At 37.1% G+C, this 18,316-nt stretch overlaps 1 protein-coding gene across 1 annotated transcript in view; it reads left to right on the forward strand.

Annotated features, from left to right (window-relative positions):
- The window catches only part of LOC128026978 (glypican-3), a 113,579-nt gene that overhangs the window by 44,319 nt on the left and 50,944 nt on the right, over positions 1 to 18,316 (forward strand). The window contains exon 3 of the mRNA XM_052614291.1: positions 9,224 to 9,912. Coding sequence (XP_052470251.1) covers positions 9,224 to 9,912 — 689 coding nt within the window. The remainder of the gene's footprint in view (positions 1 to 9,223; positions 9,913 to 18,316) is intronic.

Here is an 18,316-nt window from a genome sequence, read left to right on the forward strand (position 1 = left end):
ATTCAGCGGCCAATATTTGTGTGAATTTCTGCATCAGATTGAGTAGGAATCGGGCAGGGAGGATAACTGGACTGAAGGAGTGATGTTTTGGAGGAAAGAGTTTGGGAGAGGTGTGGAGTGACAGCACTCTGTTTATTTGGAGCCACAAGTCATGCGTGGATAGACAAGCCAATGCGTCAAGTGAGGAATCTTGATTAGGAGTGGATGCCTGTACCAGCATGACTGTTATTGCTTCCTCTTTCAGTCATTCATGCATTCATTTATCCTCCTTTGTGTTTTTACTCTATTAAAACACGTGGAGTGCTCCGTGCTCCGTGCTCCGTGCTCCGTGCTCGTGATAACAGAGGGACGAGCGTCTGAAAGACAGGTGCTGTGTACGGTGTGTGTTGTGCTTCATTCAGAGCTCTCAAATAGTTTTGTGTGGGAGTATAGGCCATTAACTGTGACCCTCATGTTTTGTTAAATTGAGAGATCTGTGTGTTTGTAGCTCCAAGGTCTTGAGGAGCTTTAGCTGCAAGGTCTCATCACAGTGGTGTCTCCGGTGGATTTTTACAAGGACGTGTTTCATGTGTCTGGTTTGCTGCCATCACTTGACTCCAGCAGCCTTTGATAGGAGCTTCAAAGCTCAGGCTGTGAGTGTCTCTCTCCACATGAACTGGCACGTTCTCTGAGCGCTACATTCACCTGCTCTCCTCTCCTCCTCCAGAGCACATACTGTACCACCCATTTCTCCACCCGCCTACGTATGTCCCATCACCTCTCGCTTTCACATTAACTTGTCATATTGGGTCATATTTCACCTCAGTTTTTGCAAAAAGGTTATTTTTTTCAGACCGAAATTGCAGTATTTTGTATCTATCTATCTATCTATCTATCTATCTATCTATCTATCTATCTATCTATCTATCTATCTATCTATCTATCTATCTATCTATCTATCTATCTATCTATCTATCTATAAAAAGTAATTATATTAATAAGTAATTAAATAATAATAAATATTGTGAATAATTGTAATTATGCCTCCTCATTTTGAATGGACAAGATGCTTTTGATGGCTTTTTATGACCCTGAGATTTCTTGCATGGTGATGTAACTGTGAAATAATATTTTATTGCTATTAATTGTGACCTGGAGTGAAACATGCACTTGTATGTATAAAGGCAGTGCTGTCTTTTCTTCACCGGCTCACAGTGAGATCCAGAAGTCAATGCAGTCAACGCAGAGACTTAAATTAAGTGGCGCCAGGTTGTTGTATAAAGTAGAAATTTGTACCTATGAGATTAGCCATCTACAGTTAAGGAGTTAGTTGCTGCAGTCCAGCACAGAGCTTGTGGTTTTTTCTCTGGAGTCTGGACTCAACTTTGCCCCCTGTAAAGTCACAGAACAGGAAATCAATGTGATCCAAACAAAAACAAAAAGTCACTGTGGTCACTATGTCCGTGTTCCTGGCGCCAAATGCTACATCCATTGACCCCTCAGATTTAGAATGTAATAGAATTAAAAATGAAGTTGAAATCACATGCATGTGCACATGCTACATTATATGGCCCACTTTGATTCTCTCATAATAAGATCTTGGAGCAAATGAGGAGAGCAGTTCCTGTTCTTTGGTTAGTCATCTGTGTCTTCCCAGAAGTCCATTTGTGAATGAGTAAGAGAGGTCTCTCAGGCAATAGAGATGGCTGAGGAGTGGAGAGAGAGGCAGAGGAGAGTGAGTATGTTGGTAACCCAATGCCGTCCAGTCCGTGGCCGGAGCGATACTATCAGGACCTTACCAGAAATCCTTCTCCTCCCTTTCGAGAAATATTATCCTCCTCTTACCACTCCACCATTGCACTTTTACAGCTTCGTGCATGCTACTTCATCACCCCCTGGCATCTAGACCCTGACCGCCCATTTGAAACCTCTTCACAGGTGTGGCGCTCGAGTTACGTGGGCACTCTGAGTTATCGCACACTCCCTCATCCTTCGTACGGCAAACAAACTCAGCTATAATCAATGGGGCCGTTCTGAATGCACATAACTTACAGGTGATGAATGAAGCGCGCCTTGCGTCTGGCAGATAGAGACTTTATTAGCGTTGATGGTTCCAGGCTCTGTGGCGGTCCAGCGGGGGAGGGGCCAGGTGGCACTGCTTTCCCCGGCGGCTAGAGGTGACACTCCATCAGGGAAATTCATTGGGCTCGTTGCATGGCTAATTTATTGAGGATCTGTGCCTGGAGGGGATAATGAGTGTATGGGCCTCTGATGGATGTCCGAGCGGCGCTTCTGAGCAGCTTGAATTACCGCAGCGGCCCTGCATATGTCAGAACACGCAACTGGTTTAGAGCGAGCACTCGCTCGATTGATGTATTGATTAAAGTCTAATCTAAATTAATTCTCTTCTATAAATGTTCACCTTTCAAACTGACTGCTTTGAAAGCTGTAGGGCCTGCAGAAAGTGGAGTGGTAGCAGTGCATTTCTGCTTCTTGTCTGAAAATAAAAAACACAAAGTAAAGAGGGAGTGCAGGTATGAATCAGGTTCCATACCAAGTTTAAATCCATCTGTCTATCTGTTGATGTGTTGTATTATTATTAGCAGTGTTGGTTAAGTTACTTTCAAAAAGTAATTAATTGCTATTACTAATTACATCGTCAATATTGTATTTAAATTACTAATTACTCTGTCTGAGTAATTGAGTAATAAATAGAAATTTAAACTCTTTATTCATTCAGTTTGAGTCAAACATAGAATAGTTTAGCCTTTTAGCTTTAAAACAACTGTATTACTTAAAAAGTTTTATAAAAAAAATGTAACCTTCTTTGGTTAACAAATAGAAGTACTCTGAATAACAGCATATCTGAATAACAAAAAAGCTTAAGAAAATTCAAACAATACATTTCAGTTTGGCAAGATGTTCAGGAAAAGCCCAACTAGTAAAATCCATACAGGTTTATGTAAAAAAAGAACTTTTGCTAATGTGGGTAAGATTAATTTACATAAATGATCTTCTCTGCTGAATAAAGTCATGTCAGATCATGCTGTTCTTCTGAAGTAAATTCTTCATTGCAGGACTTCTTTCAAAAAAGATGAAAAATAGATGAATCTTTTTTTTTTTTTTTGTATCTAGATGAAAATGTTTGCACACAGGTGACTGTATATAATGAGCTCAGATACGGGAAACACTGTACCTCGCTTTACTTAGTAACATGTTACACCCAACACTGATTATTAGTAGTATCAATATTGATATATATATATATATATATATATATATATATATATATATATATATATATATATATGTATATATATATATATATGTATATAAAAACAAAAAAAGTTTTTGGATTTTGAATGATAAAATTAATAAGAAAATCATTTAAAATTCATCAACACCAATGAACTTCTAGGTTGCTAATCAAATAACATTTGTGACAAGGACCTTTGTGAACTGTATATAATGTATATTCTGGTTATTCTTATGAAATGAAAAGGAGAAATTGCATTCCTCTAAAATGCACGAAAGGAAGTGAGAAAAATTGTGTCCTTGCTGAAAGAAGGCAAGGCCATTATTGTGAAGGGTCATGAGGTGTGGGTCACGTGGTCAGTGTCTTAATGGCAGTGTCTCTTGGGCCTTGAAAACACCTTGTGCTTGATCTTGGTTTGATCTTGGAGAAGAACAATACTGCCTATTTGGCAGTGACAGTGAGGTGCTATTACCTTCACATACCCTTCAACCCACACAGACCGAACTACCATAACAAACATACTGTAATCAAAAACATTTATTGAAGGTAAACAAGCTTAACATACAAAGCCATTACAGTTATAGAGTTTGTAGCACTTTTGTTTGATTTGTGTATTATCAATTGACTTATAGTAAATAGTGTTTAAGATACTCAACAGCTTACAAATCATATACAGTGACTTAAATGTAATATCATACATATTTATGAGTTTCTTAATTACTTTGCACTCATAAGTTTGGCCTCCTACAATGTCATTACTCACCCTGCCCTCGCTGGTGCATGCTCCTTACACTGTGACTGAATGGTTTTGGCTTGCGTTCATCTATCTGTTGGATGAGAAATATAGCACCATCAGAGTTCCTTGGTTCCACATCCACTGGCATTGATGATAAATCACCTGAGTGGCTGGGAATCAGATACCTGTGAAACATCCTAGAGCAGAGTAACTCTTATCTAAACTCTTAACCATGATTGAAGATGTACTTAGTTTGTGAGCTGAAAGGATATATCATTTTCCTCTTTAGAACAGAGAACAGACTTGATGTATATGTAAAATGTAAGCACAGCTTCATGCTTTGTCAATGTCATGTGTGTTTGGTGAAATCTCTCTACCTTAGAAAGCAAGACACGTGCCACTGGATTTTCAGGGTGGTTGTGGTGACGACCAAAAGTTGGTTCTGCAGATATTGATAACAAATGTGGGAAAATGGTGGAATAACCAATTAATTGGTAGTTTTTAAATTCAATAATATGGATGAAAATGAGATAAATAATCAGTCGTATTGATGGGGCGCCCAAATAAGATTCTGCTTAGGGCCCCATAAAGGTTTTTGCCGGCCCTATCTCCTTGAGTTATAACCTTGATAAGAAACTCCTTGTCAGTGGTGGTTTTCTGTCAGACTCCTACTGGACCAATCTACAAAACACAACCACCATATTCACCATTGCTCTGTGTTTTGTAAGACATTTACTCTCACCCCATTAGTGGACACCTGATACCAGACTTGCCCGTGTACCCGAAGCCCAGATCAGACGCAGGAAACAAGAGCAGACTGAATTGAACAGTGATCTGTATGACCCCTCTGCTCAAATACAGCATTGCATTAAGAGAGCGAGCTGCTCTCTCCCACTGTTAAAGCCCACTATGGCTTTGTAAGCGATACAGCTGCTTTTGTCTGCCTTACACTAGGCTTTCAGAAAGATTGATGAAGAAGAGAGGAAAGGGGCAGAGATATCTTTTGTTCTTGGTGACTTGGGAGGAGAGACCTCAATATAAATAACACAAAGCTGCACAAAGACACAGGTCTTTGTGTGTGTATGATTAAAAGTGAAAATTTGTGACTGTATGCATTTGATGGCTTGCGTTATGATGTTTGTGGGCGGCAGTCATAAAGATCAGTAAGAAATGGAGTCTTAATCTTGTGGTCTTGGATTTGAGATCTGTTAAGACCAATAAATTGAGGCCTTGATTTTGGTCTGGCTCTCTGAACAAGACTGTAGTAGATTTACAACATACTAAAGATGATAAAGACATTGTGGAACAATTTCACTTGATTTACTTGAATAAATAATTGCATTAGAAGAATATGATTTCTACGATTAACTAATTATGAAAAGTGTTGATTTCAACATTCCATTTCGAACTACTCCTTTTCTCAAAATTGTGTTTTTTTTGTATGTGTGTGTGTGTTTTTTTGGAAGCAGTATAAACAGCAATTAATTAATTTAGTTTTAGATGTGTAACCTACATAAATCATATTGAATGTAGTTGCCTTACATTAAAAAGCTATTTGACTGTAAATTATATTTATTGAAAATTAACAATAACAGTTTTTTATTATCATTATGATTTTTGCCTCAATCATGCGAGTCTATAGTACTAAGTAAAAGGAACATCCTAATTCTTCTAAAAAAAAGACAAGTCTTGAAACTAGGTTTTGGTTTGGATCTTGGTTTTGAGAGATCTGGTTTTAGACTGGGTCTGGATCTGGATCTCCCATATAAACAAACTGGTTTTAAGCTCATGTCATTGTGATTTCTCTTTACATTTCATCTTGTTTGTGTCAATGTTTGTTCATAAATATAAATGCTGTTGTCTGCCATGTGATGAGTGTATAGGCATGAGTTATTTATGCTGGTGCTTTTGCAAACAGCATGAGTTGGTGTGCTGTGATGAATGTGTTTGCATATGAATTGACGCGCGTGTGATATTATGTATGTGTGTCTGTTGTTATTCTTTAACGTGTGCGAGTGTCTCCCTGAGCATCCTGCTTGGCATTCAGTGCATCTGAGAGCTCGTTGATCACAGAGAGAAGTCTGTGTGTGTCTGTTCGGCGGGTAAACTCACAGACATACCGGCTTCTGTCCCCAGCACAAGTAATGCACAGCCGAGACGCTGCATTACTGCTAACATCAGCACAGAGCACTAGACACTGTCTCCCTAAACACCACATTACTCACGCTGGTATGGTAAATCTCAGCAAAACACACCCCAGCATCATTCACTGACTGTGTATGTGAATGCTGGAAGATTTCTAAGCTGCTTTGCTGTTGTTTGTCTCAGAATGGCAAACTGTTCCTGCAGTATGTATTCTGTGCACAGTATGTAAATATGTACCTGTAGGCTGTTGAATACAGAGCGCACAGCGTGAGATGCTGTATCCCACAATTCAATGCGCTCCACTTGACCTTCTATTTCCTGTGTGACGAATGAACCTGAGGCAATATTAACTGAGATATTTAACCTCCGTCTTGACTCATCATTTTGTCATATTGCCAAAAGGTTTCATTCTTTACACAAAATGAGATTAAATGTAAAATAAACATTTGTTACTGAGACTAATATTACTGGATTCCACTCACTGTTGAGGTCATATGACAGCTACGTATCATATTAATATTTGAAATGTTTATTTTTAGGTATTATATACTGTTTCACCAACTATTTTATATTATTTGGAACATTTAGGTCAGTAAAACTTTTATTTAACAAAAAAATTATGCTTTTATTCAGCAAGGATGCACTACATTTATTAAAGGTAACAGTAAAGGCATTTCTAATGTTATTTCTATTTTAAATTAAATCTGTTCTTTTGAACTTTCTGTTAATAAGTGTATCTTGAAAAAAAATGATGACCGTTTCCACATAAATATTATGCCATTTTCAACAATTATAATAATAAGAATAAGACATGTGACACCAGAGACTGGACTAATGCTAAAAAATAAGTTTTTCCTTTACAGGTATAAATTATTAAAATATATTCAAATAGAAAATTGTTATTTTAAATTGTAATAATACGATTTAAAACAACTAAACTCAAAGGTTACCTTCTTTCATGTAAACTTGGAAAATGTCTCTGGAAAAATGGTCCAATTAAATACTGACTAAAAAAAGGTCATCTTTATTCCACGCAAACAGAACATTTCCATGCTGTGCACAGCATGCATGTATGCATACTGTACTCTGATATCATGCGATAAATGAGTATGTACGTTATTCCATGCATAGCCATTGAAAGTGAGCATAGAGGGTCTTCATAAGTAGGGTGGGTATACTGTAGTTACCGGTTCCATTTAAATGAACTATTTTACCTTCATTGAATGTAGTTGCTGGAATGTACAGTAGTAAGTAATGTTGAGTAATGCTAGTCCATCAGTCAGCAGGTCAGAGAGCCGGACTCCCTGGGAGAGATGGATGAAGCTCTTCATGTATGTGGCTGTGAACGGTCTTATATCAGGGCTCTGCAGACTCACCACCTCTCTCAGTCACCTTCACCTGTCTGGATGACCAACCCAAGGCCCTTTATCAACTCATATTTCTTTTCTCTGTCATTCTTCATCTTTCATTTTTCCTCTGCACATGCTCTCGAATCCCCTCGGCCTCTCGTCTCTGGTCTCCGCGGTACTCTGGGTGGGTTCGGTAGCAATCCCTCTTCACCTGTGTGCTGATAAGGCTTCACTGAGAGCTTTCAGATGCCACTGATTATGTCTCGTCTCTTTGTGCCCTGTGTTCTGGAGATCTCAGCATCTCTCACAGCATCCAGCACGGATGAATGAATGCCTTTTAAAGCTATAAAGCTCTTGAAAAGCACCCTTGTTGTTTTAAAAGGACATTGTGGTTTTCATCTAGAGAGGAAGCTTAAATTCTATCTTCCTTTTTTTACCCTCACTGTTCATTGTCTTTCAGGGATTAGGATTGTGTGTGCGTTTGTGATAAAGAGATTCTGTCAATGGTTGCGTATCGAAGGTTTTTTTTTTCTTCTTTAGTGACCTCTCTGGATCAGTAACATTTCTAAGAGTGTCAGTGAATAGGTTTAATGCCTTAGATCGGGGTGTCTAAACGTGCTCCTGGAGGGTCTCCTTCTTACAAAGTTCAACACACCTGCTGGGATGTTTCTTGTAATCATGAAAACCTTGATTAGCTGCCTCTGATTTGAGTTGCAATATTCGTTTATAATATTCACACTAAGAGCTTAGTAACTAACTTAGTCTGAACTTAATTAAGTTGCACCTATAGATTTGTTGGCAGAACCTCTTGCTTACTAAGGCTGCATTTATTTGATTGGAAATACATTAATATTGTAAAATATTACTGCAATTTAAAGTAACTGTTTTCTATTTTAATTGTAATTTATTTCTGTGATGCCAAAGCTGAATTTTCAGCATCATTACTTCAGACTTCAGTGTCACATGATCTTTCAGAAATCCTTCTAATATGCTGATTTGAATGGGAGTGTATTTTAATTCAATTTAACTTTCAACTTCTCATTGAAATATGATAAATAAATAATAATAAAATTATTATATTTTAATAAAAGTTATATTATAGTCTGAATAGTATATGTAGATGTTTAAATTCTATATATTCTGGAGCTGGAGCTATAAATCAGTGTCAATAGATAAACACTTAAAACAAACTTGAAAATTAGACATTTATTTGTTTTAATTGACATTTTTGTGACACTGGAAAATGTGTAGTTTAGACCAGTTGCATGCTTGAGAGCCACTTAAAACTAATTTATTCATATAATGTTCTCTCTCTTAAAATGGCAAAATCATTGTAAATGTCTGTCATACCAAACACAATCTCATTGATTTAATTCAATTGTCTGCTATTTCGGTCCAATCCTTATTTCTGGTTTGTGGCTTTTGTAGTACTTTGTTTATACTTAGGACTATGTATCAACTGAATGCATATGCAAAAGTTTAATGGTGCAAAAAAAGTTACTAAAGTTGTCACTAGGGCAGTACCCTTTCAAAAGGTACCTCTCTGTAGCTTATTAACCCATAAAGGGTGCATATTAGTACCTTATATATATTATTACTGAAAGTGTACATATTAGAACCTAAATGATTCAGTATTAGTATCTTTTGAAAGGCTATGTCCCCAGTGACAACTTCTGTACCATTTTAATGAGAATTAGACTCTCCTTCATACTCTGGCTTCACTCTTCCATTCATCTCTTTCTTTCTCTTTTATTCCAGAGGCTTTTGACATGGTGCTGCGTCTGGGTCGTAATTCCACTCTGATGCTCTTACGGGAGGAGTTTCCCAGTTTGGGGGCCGGTGCCAGTGGAGCCGTCACACAGTTATTCCTGGAAATGTCTCTCTACATCCTGGGCTCTGATGCCAACGTAAACGACATGGTCTCAACCTTCTTTTCCCGAATTTTTCCCTTCACCTACCGCCGTCTCCTTGGCAATGGGGCAGTGACAGGCATCTCGGAAGAATGCCTCCGTGGGGCCTGGAGGGGAAGCTCTGCATTTGGATCGTTTCCGAAGATGATGATGACCCGGCTGTCTCGCTCGCTCCTGGCCACTCGGGTCTTCCTGCAAGCGCTGAACCTGGGCATCGAAGTGGTCAACACCACCCAGCACCTGCGTGCGGGCAGGGACTGCGGGCGCTCGCTGCTGAAGCTCTGGTACTGTCCGCACTGTCAAGGCCTGCTGGAGGCCCGGCCGTGTCGCCCGCTGTGTGTCAGCACCATGGGGGCGTGTATGGGTGGAGCTGCGGAGGTGCAGCCTCACTGGAGGTCATACGTGGAGGAACTGGGGTCACTCGCCGCTGCCATGAAGGGGGAGCAGGACATCGAGGCCGTGGTGCTCAGACTGCACGTCATTATCAGACAGGCTCTAAAACAAGCCGTGGCCGCCAAGAGCAAAGTCAGCGCACAGGTCAGTGACACTCGGTCTCAGAAACAGGGTGAGAATTTGAGCGCTGTAAGCGACTCCAGCCATTTGCTAACACCTTCTTTCTAAAACCTCAACCTCCGAAGACATGTCAGCAAACCCAGTGTCAGCAGACCAGAACGAGATAAATGATCCACAGGGAGAGAGTGTTTCTGATTTGCTAGTTTTGTGATTGGCTGTTAACAGACCCTAGGGCTAAAAAAATCAAAATAGCTATCAAGATTTTTCAGGACACTTCTTTCAGTACATATATATATATATATATATATGTGTGTGTGTGCGTGTGTGTGTGTGTGTGTGTGTGTATGTGTGTACTTGTTTTTCTATTCTGGTGGGGACTAAAACCTGAATACACACAGACTCATGGGGACTTGTGTCACGGTGGGGACCTAAATTGAGGTCCCCACGGGTAAACAAGCTAATAAATGACACAGAATGAAGTTTCTTGAAAATCTAAAAATGCAGAAAGTTTCCTGTGAGGGTTAGGTTTAGGGGTAGGGTTGGTGAAGAACAATAGAAAATACGGTCTGTACAGTATAAAAACCATTACACCTATGGAGAGTCCCCACAAGGATAGCTGACCAGACATGTGTGTGTGTGTGTGTGTGTGTGCGTGTGTGTGTGTGTGCGTGTCTATATCTATATATAGTTATCTGTCTGTCCAACATGACACAATTCTACTTAACAATTCAGATTCCTTAATGATATTTTGTACTTAAGGAATAATTGTATTTGAAATAAAATAATTTTTGAAAATATGAAAAAGAAGAAGAAAAGAAATAGAAATGGACATTTTTATTAAATATATGAATGTAAAACAATTATCGTAAAAGGTATTTACAGACTTTTTAATTACTTTTTGTAGTCTTTTAAATGTTATAATTCACAATGTATTCAAATAAAAATTTTGTAACATATTTTATTTATTAATATTTATAAAGTACCACTGACAAATGATGATATATATCTTTATCTATAATTAACTGATTAATTAATATATAAATTATAAATTAATAATTAATCAAATTGTCAATAATTATACACTGGCAAAAGTTTAGCGTTTTTTCAAGCAAATCCAAAACTGGTGATGGAAAAACTGTATTTTCACTGTATTTGTGTGAGAGAATGCAAAGTTTATTGGTGGAACAAAATACTTAAAGCAACATTTCTGTGAGGAAGGCAATATTTTTTTGCAAAAAATGCATAAATGTTTAGAGGTAATAGAAAAGCTTGAAAATATAATTCATTTCTGCCATTTCATATTTTTTTTCCATCACCATGTTTTCTTAGCGGCTTTGTAAAAACATTTCAGTAGTTGCAATATTCGCCACTCGTTTTCCTTCGATAACCATTTCAGATGTGTTCATTTTGCGTAAGATCACTCTAAAACATTTTTACCTAAACGTTTATTCAGGAACCGACAAACCTTTCTCACTGAAGGCCTTTTTGTGGGGGCAGGAGGAGTTTAAACCGCAGTAAGGCACTCCAGTTGCTAGAGTATGTTAGCGAGATCAGGAGGGCAAGTGCTCATGAAATATTGAACATGAGCAATGGTGGAGCTTGTTCAGCTTTTGCATAACGGGTCGACAAACTGAACTTTCCACTGTAACACTGAGTTTCCCATCGGTGCAAGACACTTCACAGACGCTAACCGCACCACATCACACTCGCATTATTCATCAAAGCTCCATCTCCACTTCTCCCCTCCTCCGCAGCGTGTGAATTACTCCACCTTAGGTTTATGCTGGTAAGGCGTAGGTGTGTGTGTGTGTGTGTGTGTGTGTATGACTGCGGTTGTGTTTGGTTCACGCAGTATTTGCGGAGATCAGAGAGGCCTTTGATAAGTGGAATATGAACATGTTATTTATTCCTAAAGGGGTAATCGAGCTGCTTGATGGGGCTCCTGTGAAGTTTTCACAACAGGGTCCTTTCGGGCATGTAACCTCACAACTACAGTGTGATGAACATGTAAAAATAACCTACACACTGCCATAAGCTGTTAATATGTGCTGTGACGTTAAATGTTAGTATTTTCACATCTAAGTGTCCACATCTCTCCTGCACATTTGTCTGTTACTAAATATATGTGCTCTAGAAACATTCAGTAAACCCATGCTTTGGATACCTGGGAGAGATTCGGGATTAAAGTCTGTGTTTACTCAGTACAAGTGTTTGTATATTTACCCAGACCGCCATATATATGGTAATGTGCCCTTCAGTGTAAAGCACCATTGACACTGATGCTTGTGAAACTGGCTCTGTACTTTATTGCTTAATAACAGGACAGTGTGTGTGATGGAGAGAGTGTGTGCCTGAAGTGTGAGGTTAGCACTAGCTGAGTTTCAATTCATGAATTAAATTCATCATATTAACATTATCAATCCAAAAAAAGGTGGTTAGATTATTATTTAGAAAGAAGACATGCACAAATATGTAGTCTTAAACATTACATCCAGGAATAAAAACAAGATTTTATAGCCAAAATATAATTAAATTAAAACAAAGGAACAAATTAGTACACAGTGGTCTCAAATTAGCTAAAGTAAAGGAGTGAATTAATCATATCTGGACCAAACTAAACTAAAACAATGAATCGAATTAATAAAATGTGGCCACAAATTACAGCAAGTCAAAGGAACATCATCTTAATTCATGGCCACAATATCTTTTTTTCTTTTTTTTTCATTCATAAACTATCACACATTTTTCAAATAAATTCCTAGATATGAATCAACAAGTCATGTGACTTTGCCTTAAGTGTTGTTGTTGTTTTTTTACATAAACTTGCAATCAAGATGGAAACATGGGCTACTATTGAGGAAGATTACTGAAATACTTTGAAATATAGATATTATTTACTGTAGTTTAAAATACTTAAGTCAAAATATCATTATTATTTATTATTTAAAAACTAAATTAAAGTAGGCAATCTTTTTAATTGCTATCAGATGATGTTTATTTTTACAGTCAGAACAGTATTTATTTAGCATAAAAAGAATGTGTATTTGTGTGACTGTATTGAACATGAATTGGTAAACTGGTAAATATTGTAGTAAACAGATGAATTTATTTAGCTCAAAAATACAGTGACAAACAGCATAATTTAACTACTTTTTACTTTTTTTAACTACTCTTAGTATTTTTCTACAAAAACATGTAAATGTTAGAGAATCATTTAGTGAATTATTTTAAACAGATTTATTTATGTAATACACCAGACTTCCCAACACTACTGAGAATAATAGTGTATATATATTTTAATTAATCTGATTCATGAGTTTGTATGAAACAGGACAGGGAGTATGTTAATTACTGTATCATATGTATCCAGGGCCTGTCTAAATGATTATCAAATGAAACATTTTAATTTTTTTGAACTGTGTAAATATAAATTTTTTTTGAAACCGTAATGTAATGTACAGCTTTTATAATTTAAAGTACCTATTAGTGGGTTACACTTTACAATAAGGTTACATTTGTTAGCACTAGTTAATGTATTAATTAACAATAAGCAATGTATTTTACAAAATAATTTAACCTTTAACATTTTTAATGTTCATGTTAGTTAACAGTACATTACCTTATTTTATGAAACTGTATTAGTTAATTTAAGATTAACATTAATAAAGATAAAAAATACTGTAGTTATTTGTTAGCTCATGTTAACTAATTCAGTTAACAAATGAAACTGTATTGTAATATGTTAGTAGTTATTTTATCAATCAATCAATCAATCAATCAGTCAGTCAGTCAGTCAATAAATAAGGAGCTAACCGATAAGTTATTTCACAGTGTAGGATCAATTATATTTCATCTGTGTAGTTTGATTGACTTCAAAATGTCCTACCAATGTTAAAACCAAACTTAATTTTTTTTTTTTCAACCGGTGTCTGTTCTGGTGGCTGTTAACCATTTTTCATCCTGTTGGCTTCAGCAGCTTCAGAAGTTTCCAGAATGATTCTTGTTCTTACCTGAATCTAATTCTGCCGTAAAACAAGGATATTACATCTCATTGTGAAGAGCCCTGTGGCCAGGTTCTATCTAGCAGTGTGACATCTCACTCATCAAACCTCTCATTGAATGTGCTCTTTCTCTCTCTCATTTCTCCTTTTAAAGTGTGCCCCCTCTTTCTTAGCTCTGGAAAAGAATGCATGATTTATGAAGCACTATTTTTACCCGTTTCTGAGGGAGCAATGGCAAAAACAGAGAGAGAGAGAGAGAGGAAGACAGAACAAGATTGAAAAGTGTACTTTAAGGCAGCATGAAAGTGATGGAGTGAGTAGAAATATGTTTTTTTTTTCCTTCTTTCTGGAAGCTGATGTGTGCTCCTCCTCCTCTGACCTCACAGCTGTAAAGACAGACTCCTGCTGTAGTTACATCTCACCTGAGGACGTGCGCTGTTTCACACTGACTCTTCTCTCACAACAGCATTTATTTGAAATACATAAATGTATTTAATGTCACTTCTGGCCAATTTAATATTTGCTTGCTGAAAAAAACTATTGTTTTCAAAAAAAAAAATATATATATAATAATAATAAATATATAAATAAATACAAACTCTTATTAACCCCATACCTTTAAACAGTGTATAAAATAAATGTAAAATTGTCTACACTGGTAAAAATGATGGCAGTAGCTTATCCAGGTATAAAAGCACATTCTGAGAATGAATTGTTAGGAAAAGTCAATCTAGAAGGATCTTTATTTTGCTTGATTTTTATTAACAGTAAATTTATATTATAAGACAAATAGTTTGTGGCATTAAAGGGATAGTTCACCCAAAAATGTTGTTCCAATCCAGTAAGAACTTCTATCTTCTGATACACACACACACAGACAAAAAAAAAAAAAAACACATCTGAAGAATTGTTAGTAACCATTGTGGTTTCCATTGACATCCATAGTATTTTTTCCATTGACTGGAAGTCAGTGGGAACAAACAACTTTCTTCCATATATCTTCTTTTATGTTCAGCAGCAGAAAGAAACCCATATAGATTTGAAACAACTTGAGGGTGAGTCAAACTCATGACCTCTGGCACTTAATGCATATTCGCTTAGAAACTTTCAGTTGTAAAAGCCAGGTCCGGGAAATCGCATATTATTTCTTGATTTCAATCTAGCATGGCTCTTCCTACGCTCTCTAAATGCAGCTTACACACTACTGTGCATCAAATGCTCTGTCAAAACGATTTCTGTTTTAAAGACACTCAAAGTGAATCTTTTATCCCCAGCTAAATCTCTGCTTGCTTATGGATCTTACTTCTGACATCTGATGAGATGAGCTGTATTCAAAACCATTGTAAAATACTGTAGCCCACACACACACACACATACACACACCTGTTGTTGCTACACATTAGTTGAATATGGCAGCCTTTTAATCAGCAAATAAGTGCTAGCAACTTTTACACCATTCCCATATTCTTCATAAAATGTAAAAATCTGGCTATGATTATTATTGGTATTAAACATTGGTGATAAATTACAGTTATTTTAACATATGTTTTTTTTTGGCACCCCTCTTAACCTTTTTGACTGAAAGGCCTCCATTGTCAAACACAATATTACAACTACCGTATTTACCGGACTATAAGTCACACTTTTTTTCATAGTTTGGCTGGTCCTGCGACTTATAGTCAGGTGTGACTTATTTATCAAAATTAATTTGACATAAACCAAGAGAAATGAACTAACAGAAAACATTACCGTCTACAGCCGGTATACTGCCAGAGATGCTGCTCAGTGCTCCTGTAGTCTACAGTAAGCAGCATAGAGCGCCCTCGCGGCTGTAGACGGTAATGTTTTCTCTTGGTTCTTGGGTCTAAATAAATGCGATTTATAGTCCAGTGCGACTTATATATGTTTTTTCCTCGTCATGACGTATTTTTGGACTGATGCGACTTATACTCATGTGCGTCTTATAGTCCGAAAAATAGGGTATATGTTCTAAAGTAAAAACTATTTAGTGTGCCCGGCCTCCTGGTTGAAAACCTCTAACACCAATGTAGTTACTGCATCATTTGATCTTGAATGACTTATTGCTTTAGTATTCCAGAAGAAATCCCAGCATTGTCTTCTACTTGGGCCTCATTTATCATTTAACCTTCACATTTGTTTTGTATTTTCAGCTGTGCTGATAAGCCATTGTTTCAGCTGAGGATATATGTCTGTATTAAACATTGCACACTGATGTCATGAAGTGTATGTGAGAGTGTTTTTGTTTTTTATTAATTTTTTTATTATTGTGTGTGTCTGGTCCTAATGTTCCTCTCAGGGGTGTGTGAGGTACCGATAAAGGGCACTGGATATTTAAAGAGCCTCTCTGTGAGACGCCGCTTATCTCAGTGTTACTGTTAGCCAGCACATCCTCTGTCGCCTGCCTGATATTAATACTCCTCTAATGAGAAAAACAATCACACAGTCCACATACACAAACCCACTCTATACTCCTGTGCCACAGCTCTCTAAAGGCCCTGGATACACACACACACACACACACACACACACACACACACACACACACACACACATTAATCAAGGCCATAGGCACACAGACACACAACACAGAGTAAATTACAGCAAGTAAGAGCCATGCTTCAGACCGGCCACTAACGATTTCCCATGAGCAAATAGCACAGAGAGCATTAGGGAAGAATGTGTGGGTGTCTAGGTTTAGACTGGTAGTGTACATGCAGGTTTGCAATTGATAGTTTGTGTAGAATCCATTGGGATGAGTGTTTTAGCATGAGAGGAGAACAGCGTTTGATGTGTCCAGGTTTAAGCAGTACCATTACTAAAAAGGAGCGATGCTGTTAAACTAAATTAGCTTTGCTAAATAAATGGTACTGTTGCTGTTTTTTAAACTGTTACGTTTTTCAGCAGCAAAGATCAAGTATTGGTGAAACTTTTACGAGATACAGACAAAATAAAAACAAATTTCCCATAAAATTTTGGCAAACAAGACTTGCACAGTATTCAGTTTTTGATTTTAAATTACTTTATTGGCATAATTGTTTAAATATATAATTTACATAATTACTCCAGCAGGTGGCAGCAAGTGACTTATCAATAAGGGAGTCAATTAATCATTAATTTAATCGATTTGTTAAAAACACTGATTCATTCTGCAATGAAGGAAGTGACTGTATTTAAAAGTGAGTCATTAATCATCCATTTAATCATTTGGTAAATACGCTGATTCATACAGGATCTGCTACGGCTTCATAGTGTAACTATTTTGGTTTGCAGAAAAAAAAGTAACTCATCAAATTATGTTCATGTTTATTAAATTAATTTCATTAATTTTATAAAGATGTTTTAAAATAAAATAAACAAATTACATAAAAAAAGTAGAGTAGCTTTCAAAGTATTTTAGACATTTTGTATAAAGAAGTTTCTATCTTACACCTTTTTGCTTGAGTTTTAGCGAGATATCATATGACCTGAGGAACCACAGAAAAACTACAGAAAAGCAATGGTAGAAAGTGTTGCAGTGCTGGAATATGTTGCGTCAGGATTGCATTTGTTTCAAGGCGCCCTGCTTCGATCATCCACCATACTGCTTTTGTCTTTGTCTTGTTCTGTGTTTTGCTCTTTCTATTAATCTCTTACACACACACACACACATACATACACTCAATGCACATAAACAGTATCTATTTACTCTCCCCTGGGCTGTTTGCTAGAAAGAGCTTCTATTGATCTACTCTGATAATCATATGGTTTAGCTCAACAGCAGTTTGTTAGTGTATTTGTTGGTGTGTGTGCAAAATTTATGAATGACTGTAGGGTGAATTTGATCACTGATGTTTCAGAACATGTTAAAAAGTTTATCTTCTTGTTATGTTCAGCCACAGCAACCGATCTTGCAGCCCAAATGTAGATGTCCTTGTACTATTGATCTCCTGTTCTGAATCCCATCAGAATTCCAGAGCCTGTTTACCCAGACACACTCATATTCATTCATGAACAAGCAGGCACAATATGCCACAAGCATTACATGGCAAAATAAGGGCCTGGACCAGCCCCCATGGGAAATTAAACCAGCGGCAAACCATTAAACCACAAGCTACACATTAAGAGTCATTTGCATTTTTATTGAACCTGAAAGAATGGCAAGACTCCATTATCTCACACAGCCAGTGTGGGAGCAGGGTATTACTATTATGATGTTGTCCCATATAAAAACAATAAAGTTTAGCGCTCATGAGAAAGGGAATAAGAGGGCTTATTTACTTTCACTATGTCTGCAAAGGGTTATGATTATTGAAAAGGCACAATGCCTCGTTTAATGTAAATCGTATTGTCGTCAAACCAAAACAAGCAGGAGGCAAACGCAGCACCATCAGCCAGACAATTAGCTGAATGGGGAGGAAGTTTTGCAG

This window comes from Carassius gibelio, chromosome A14 (genome assembly GCF_023724105.1).
Source record: "Carassius gibelio isolate Cgi1373 ecotype wild population from Czech Republic chromosome A14, carGib1.2-hapl.c, whole genome shotgun sequence".
Taxonomy (NCBI): Eukaryota; Metazoa; Chordata; class Actinopteri; order Cypriniformes; family Cyprinidae; genus Carassius; species Carassius gibelio.